Source organism: Melanotaenia boesemani, chromosome 12 (genome assembly GCF_017639745.1).
Source record: "Melanotaenia boesemani isolate fMelBoe1 chromosome 12, fMelBoe1.pri, whole genome shotgun sequence".
NCBI classification, from domain to species: Eukaryota; Metazoa; Chordata; class Actinopteri; order Atheriniformes; family Melanotaeniidae; genus Melanotaenia; species Melanotaenia boesemani.
The window spans coordinates 17,245,769-17,253,041 of record NC_055693.1 but is presented as its reverse complement, the minus strand read 5'-3'; the positions used below and the strand labels follow the sequence as shown (position 1 = coordinate 17,253,041).

General features: G+C 40.1%; 1 protein-coding gene across 1 annotated transcript; it reads right to left on the bottom strand.

The window, feature by feature from the left end:
• On the bottom strand, positions 1-6,678 carry nfe2l2a (nuclear factor, erythroid 2-like 2a). The gene is made up of 5 exons (XM_042001745.1): positions 6,486-6,678; positions 3,389-3,652; positions 3,024-3,116; positions 2,753-2,938; positions 1-1,641 (listed from the first exon to the last, which is right to left on the bottom strand). Exons 1-5 carry the CDS (start codon positions 6,522-6,524, stop codon positions 373-375), a joined length of 1,851 nt encoding a protein of 616 aa, XP_041857679.1. The 5' UTR covers positions 6,525-6,678; the 3' UTR covers positions 1-372.
• Positions 6,679-7,273: the final 595 nt, after the last annotated feature.

The window sequence follows — 7,273 nt, the reverse complement described above, 5'->3', positions numbered from 1 at the left end:
CTTAGTTATATGAACAGTTTATTGAAAAGCATAGAAGACAGGATAAAAATAAAAATAGGCAGCAAATCAAGGGAAGTTATAAAAGAAGTAATGATTGAAACAATCATCAGCACACAGAAATATGATATATACAATATATACATATACAGTAACGTTCTTTGCTATCTCAAAAGCAGGTGATGTTTATATGTACAAAGTATTGGTTAAAGAATCTGTGAGGATATTGGAGTACAAAAAAAAGTAAAATATCAAAAATATTACAACATTCAAGAGGAGTAAGCAAAAACTATACAATAGTTCTGCCACGCTGCTAAAGCTTAAAGCTGAATGACTACAAAGTTATTGCATAGTATCCTAAGACGTAGTACCATGTTACAAAGATGAGTGGCTGCCTTCGCTCTTAAAAGTCTTTTTGATGCGGGGAACAAGAAAGATGCTGCCATCGGTTGACTGCTGGAGGGAGAATTCTGATGGAGAGTACGAGTTCCCCTTCTCATCCCTCAACATGCCGAAGACCTCCAGGTACAAGCTGTTGAGCTGCCGCTTCATCTCCTTCAGGTCTGTCACATTCTTGCTCTTCTCGCTCAGCAGACGCTCCTTTTCTTCTTTCAGTGAGTCCAGGTCAGTCTCCAGGCCTATTATGTTCTCCATCTTGCGTTTGCGGCAGTTCTGAGCAGCTACCTTATTCTTGCCGCGGCGACGTATGTCACGGACCAGGGCTAGCTGGGCCTCGTTTAGTTGGTGCTTTGACATCATCTCATTGAAGTCGTCGACAGGCAGATTGATAATCATACTGACGGTGAAAGGGATTTTGAGGGCCCTGGCCCTCTGCTCGTCTCTGGAGAGACGTACGTCAGAGCGTTTTTTTGGTTTGTCTTTGGTAAAGGGAGTGCTGTCGTGGCCGCTCTCTTCTGCTAGGTCCACCTTGTGTTGTTCGGGTTTCTTATCTAGCTGCTGAGGCAGCCCAGTTGGTGCCGATATTGGTACTACTAGCTCAAGATCATCGGGTTGGAAATTTAATGAAAACATCTCAGAGTAGTCAGATTGTGCACTCCCAGGGTTGTTGTCCATTTCTTCCATGTCTGAATCACTGTAACTGCTTCCATACATAGATTTGCCAGGTGAACTAGCATTTGGACTTGCATTAGTTGAGATTCCTGAATCTGAGTCTGGAAGTTCTGCTTTCAGATTTTGTTTGCCTCTGTCGAGTGTATCTCCAGGTGACACACTGTAAAGGTCAACGGGTGTAAAGGGGGCCTTGTTTGGGATGTCAGACATACTTTCATTTCCTTCAAAGCCATGCTGACTGCTGCTCTCTTCCAACACGGAGTTGAAATAAAATATGTCACAGAAACCTTCTGCACTATGGTTCGCATTTATCTGAGGGGCCTCCTCCTTCATATGACTGGGATCATCAGATGGAGCCATACTGGAAATTGAGTCATCAAATGTATTCATAAACTCTGTAGGATCAACATTTAAATTGTTTGTTTTCACGTCTGTGACATTGGTCATGGGGTAAAAAGTTGCGCTTTGGATTAGTTGATGGTTTGGGTAGTTTAGATTCTGCACTTCAGAACTGTTTGGAAGAGGATATGTTGTAGTCTCCAGTGTGTCCTCCATTTGCATGTTCAGACATTGCTATAAGAAAAACAACACAAGAAATTATTTAAATATATATATGTATTAAAGACATAAGTTATAGTTTGAAAATCAAACTTGAAATACAGAAAATGGTAGTATTTATGAATAATGTTAAGATTTATTTTAATCCGCTGCTGTGGATGGATTTGCAGTAGAGTGCTCCTTCTATACCTACAGTGGTCTCCTAAAGGTGATCCATGGCACACAGAAAGTCTTAAAATGGGCAAAGCTACTACAAGTTTCTATAAAAATATATCCCATATAGCATCATTTCTAAGAGGAATTATGACTGTCACTATCCTCAGGCAACATTGGAACCTAGAATAAATGTGCTGAAGTAAAATCCCAGTAAGGAAACAAGTACATTTTGCATTTTAACTCCAGTAAACAAGTTTTTTTGGTTGGTGCAGTCTAGGCCATTGGATCGTGTAGCTGTTCCAGCTGACTTCTGTTTCAGTGATAAATACTGGTAGATCTGGTTATACAGTAGTACAAGATTTGTTACAGAGATTTCCCAGACCAAGAACACATCCAGTTATTTAACTCTCCCATCGTCATCCTGTTAAAACCAAACCTATGACACGACCACAGTTTTTAAGAACAGAAACAATATTCCACACAACTTTCATTTCTGCCTTGTGAGTCTTATCAGCAGCCTGCCAGCTCAGTACTATTTTATTATCAGGACTGCAGTCCAGTCTAGTCAGTGACAGGTCAAGGCAACAAATTTTAAAACCGCTCCACCCATGAGCTAATGCAAATATGAGGTGCAGCTACTGAAAAAGTACTCTACACAAATCTTTGCTTTTCTGTCTTTAAGCAAGCCTTTTCAAATCTGCCATGCCCTCTCTAAACAAGGTGTCTTGTAGTTCTACAACAACTAGGTAGTAAGTAGTAATCATATGAATAGCAATTTACCTTAAGCACTCACCTCTGCTTTAAATTGCCCAACAATAAAAGCAGAATGAGCTGTGCATGTCTGTCACAGTGCACACAAAAAAGTGATTGTCCCCTAATGCCAAGCTTGTGCTTTATATGCATTCTTTGGGTATTTGTTCCACAATGCAGACAGCCATGCAACTTAGGCAGTAGAATTCATGTATTATACCTGGAGCTCAGGCAGGGACAAAAGCTCCATCCAGGCCTGCTCCAAATCTGGAGACATTTTCTGTGGTGTTTTCAGTTGATCTGAGGAGACAGAGGCTGGCGACAGAGCTGGCTGGTCGGGGGACATCATGATGTTGACACTGGTGGGCACTGAAACTGCAGGTGTGTCCATGCAAACTGAAGTATTCTGTTAGACAAAACATATATATGAACTACAGAGATCGTGTTATGAGATGTTAATTTGTGTTTAATATATGAGTCGATATTCTTACCTCAGGTTCCTCTACATGAAATGTCTCCGCCAGTAGCTGCAAACATTCATCCAATGACATGCCATCAGCAGTCTCCTCTGTGAAGCCAACATTCTGCAACAGAAGTTTAAGTTCTAGCTGTTACGTCATAAAATTTGGCATCTGTTGTCATAAAGCCATCTTTTAAAAAGAAAATAACATTTTGATTTTGCAGTTATAGAGCTTAGGTCTGTAGAGCACTACACAAATGCAAAGCTACAGACCCACCTGCGTGTCTGTAATTATATTAGCTGAGGTGGTTACCTAGCCACAACACAGCCAGGGCCTATCAAATGAAGTGGGAGTGTTCCATTTCTGACATGAGTAATGATGGCATGTGTTTGTACCTGAGTAACCTCTAGGGTTGTGACAGCTGACAGGGGGTTGCTGGGTGGTGGGCGCGGGATGTACTCTCCCGTCTCCTCATCTAGCTGTAGCTGCGCCAACAGGGCTTTCTCCTGCTCCTGCATCAAGTGGAGCTTCTTCTCCTCCTCCAGCTCCCGCTGCCTCTGCAGCTCATGCTCTTTCTGACGGTGGTTGTAGTCAAACACCTCGCGCCTGGCACCCAGATCGATGTCCTGCTTCCACAGTATGTCAATCAGATCCATGTCCTGGAAAGACAACAGCAGATTGCCTTAGAGAGTTGTGAGCTGTTGTGCAGTCCTGCAGTGAGAATATAATCAGTACTGGAGCAAGAATGGCTGTTGCACCTGCCACACCCTGTCCCTCTGTATCTGCTCACTGACAACAACACTGGCGCTAATGTCAAGGGAGAGAAGCAGAATGAATAATAAATGTACTTCTCAGTTTCCCTTGTTCACACCATGCACCAGCCGAGCCTTAATTTGATACACTTACACATCTGATTACAGTGAGGTGTGAACTCTTTTATCGCATTCAAACTCTTAAATAGTCTAATATCATAGGCTTGGTTTTAAATGATCACCTAGGTCCAAATTAGCTTTGAAATTTTTAACACTCTTGATCTCCATCTATATAATCAGGAAAGTAAAATTAATATGAGAACAGAGTATTGTGCTTGGAGTATGTGTGATATAATAATCATTTATTTTACATTATAAAACGTGGACAAATAAAATTAGGAATTTAGTAGATATGTTGTGGGCAGGGATTACAAACCTTGTTTACTTTCTTTCTTGTTATGTCTTCAAGGAGATAACCATATCTACTGATCTCTGGTCTCAACCGAAATCTGCACAATGACACTGTCCTACATTTATGTACACATGAAGCTGAGGGCTGCTTTTAAGACAGAAAACAGGGCCCAGCACATCGACAATGGGCATATTTTTATACTACTTCCTGTAGATTTCCCCTCGTGGGCTGAATGTTATTAGCCCTTTTAAACAACACTGTGAAAGATAAATTATGCTGCGCTCTTCTTGTGTTTTTCACCATGATTTATTTACAGAAGGAAACTGTTTCACAAGGCCTGAGGATGTTGCATAAACCCAAGATACTGGTTCGCATGAAACCAACTGAGCATGTGACTTATTTGTTCCTCAGATTTGCGTATAAACATAACTTATGAGTTGAGCTTTTTAATGTTTAACTATAAGGCCAGGGCAAACTTGGGAAAACCAAAAGGGAACCAAAGGAAAATAAGAGCAGACAGCAGAAAACAATGTACAATAAAGAGGATGTGAAAGGGTTTTAAACATACTGTCAGTTGTATATGTTTATTGACTATTTTTTGTGAAGTAAAATGGTGTAGGCATAAACCTTCATAAACTAATAATAACAGCAAGCACGCAATCATTTACCTGTATACATATTTTTGGACAGTCTCTCTAACTGTGGCATTACAAAATAAGAACCCACTAACCATCTTTGCTTCAGTGTTGCATCAGAGACCTGACCACTAAAGGATTACACATTACAGAGGTAGCCAGCTATAAATCACACTAGCCCAGCTGAAAGGTGAGCATGCTACCACAAATTATAGCCTCCATAGGAATGAGGAAGTCCCCTAAAACATCTTTGTGGGATGTCTGAAGGCAAACTTGTAGTCACTGATGTTTTCCAAACTTAAAATAAAAATCACCCTTTTGCCTACTGGTCACACCTTCATCAGACAAGTCTTACAAGTTCCTTGAGAAATGACATGTCCAAAAATGGGCTTGCCATTTGGAAACACTGTTTCTAAAATTTAAGCATCATTGAATTTCATGCTATCAAAGTAGTATAATATAGTCCATGTTAAAGACTAAAAGTTTTTTTTTGTGCATGTGTGTGTGTGTGGTTGTTTTGCTTTTCTTTTAAAGATGTGGTAATGGTAACATAGATGTCACAAGACCAGAACTGGCACCAGAACAGGGAAACTGGCTCAGAAAACTGCTCTGATTTCCCAGATATGTCTACCGTAACAATATGCTACTATACTCAAGCCACTGTGTCTTTATTCTGAAATAGAGACAAAGCACACAGAACATCAATTACCTTTTTTTTAAATAACAAAGACAAACATTTTCCAAAACATGCTTGTCTAATAATTAAAGGCCAGTAAAACATTTATCATTGTAGTGTGGGTTGTCTATTCACTTTTTAACAACTAAAAACAAAGGCCACAAAGGGGATATAACTCTGGTGGTTTATTACACTTTCTTTCATCACAATTCAGTAGACATTCACCCTTCACCAGGTATGATGAAACACAGCAGCACATGTTCCAAAACAGCCATTAAAGCTATTGTCAGTTAACTCTTTACTGCCACTGACCCATTTTTCAAGACAACTTTAACCAAACACAGCAGAATTAGACTCGATTTAATAGGAGGAGAAATTTGCATTGTGAACATATAAATGGGTATATCTGGGTAAACATGTCCAGACAAGTCTAAGCTCTTGTGCTTCTGGCACGTGACAAAACACACAGAATGACAAACAGTTAAAAAAAAAAAAAACATACATTACATTATGCTTTAAATCTTCAAGGTGGTTAAAATAAGCGTTTCTCTATCAGATATGGGATCACATGCTTGGAGGAGGAGGGAGGAGGAGGAGGTGCGCAGTTAAGAGAGAAGGCTCGAGAGTCCAGTTTTTTTTATTTACACAACTTCATCTCACTTAGGATGGCAAATAAAAACTATTTAGCCTACATTTGTGGGAGAAAAACGTCTACAACACATACAACGTGTAAAATTGATTTAATTTCCTGTTTGAAAACGTCACAAGCAAATGACTTGCAGAAACGTCAATGTTTCTGATTGAACGGAGTAACTACTGCTGTCAACGCAAGCTTCTATTTCTATATTATAAATCACATATTTTAACTTTGCTCTAAGTTGACTGTTTTATCGTGTGAGTTGTATTATTTGTAATAAAGAAAAGTGTTCCTTAAGTTAGTCTGTCATTGATTGTATAAGAAAGGAAGTGTCAATGTTATCTCTTCATGCGATCACCTTTAAAAAAAATTATATTTACCTGTTGACTGGAATGTAACACCTCCATTTCCATCATCATGGAGCGTTGTCCGGTCCTTAAAAAATAAAAAATAATAATTAACGCCTTATGACAGTGTGTTAGTCCAAATATGGCAGATTAAAATGGCGAGTGGTCCGAAGCCAATACAGTCCGTCACATAAGCAGCTGAGTTTCGGGAAATATTGCTTCCAACAGAGCTTGTGAGCGTTACGGAAATGTTGGCCCGCCCACCGAGCGGCGGCGCCGGGATCGTCCCACTCACGGCGGCCTATGAGACTGGAGATGGGGGCTCTGTGCGCATGCGCATGAAACCAGCTCTGGCACTTTACAAGCTACCAAGCAGGATTATTACGCAACATATTTATGTGCACTTTAACGTGACGACAATTCTTAAAAAACACTTGCTAATTTCGGTTATGATAAGAACACATTTTAAACTACCTTTAAGCAAATTCATAAAAAAAGTGAAAAATTAAAGCTTATTTCATCAACTATTCAGCTCTGTCATCACCCAAGTTTTTTTTGGTGCATAGCGCCCCCTCCTGGCGACAGGGACCACATGGCTCAAGAGGCCCTGGGGCCCTAATGTCCCTTAAAAGACACTTATTGGCACAGGTCGAACCTTTCGCAGGAGAGAGTTAAGATTAAAGTTGCAGTCAGTTATGTCATATGAATCCAGTACCGACCTAGTGGCAGAAATAATTTAAGGTGACTAAGTGTGTAGTTTTCATTTTGTGAGGCACTGTAAAACAGGGTTTCTCATTTCAGTCCTACAAGGGCCACAATCC

What these genes read in the sequence shown, in the direction of transcription:
- nfe2l2a (XM_042001745.1), bottom strand. Translation starts at nt 6,524, where the DNA reads ATGATGATGGAAATGGAGGTGTTACATTCCAGTCAACAG. An exon ending in TGTTACATTCCAGTCAACAG is followed by an intron (nt 3,653 to 6,485) that starts GTAAATATAATT and finishes TTGTCTTTCCAG; the next exon opens with GACATGGATCTGATTGACAT. An exon ending in TTCATGTAGAGGAACCTGAG is followed by an intron (nt 2,939 to 3,023) that starts GTAAGAATATCG and finishes TTTGTCTAACAG; the next exon opens with AATACTTCAGTTTGCATGGA.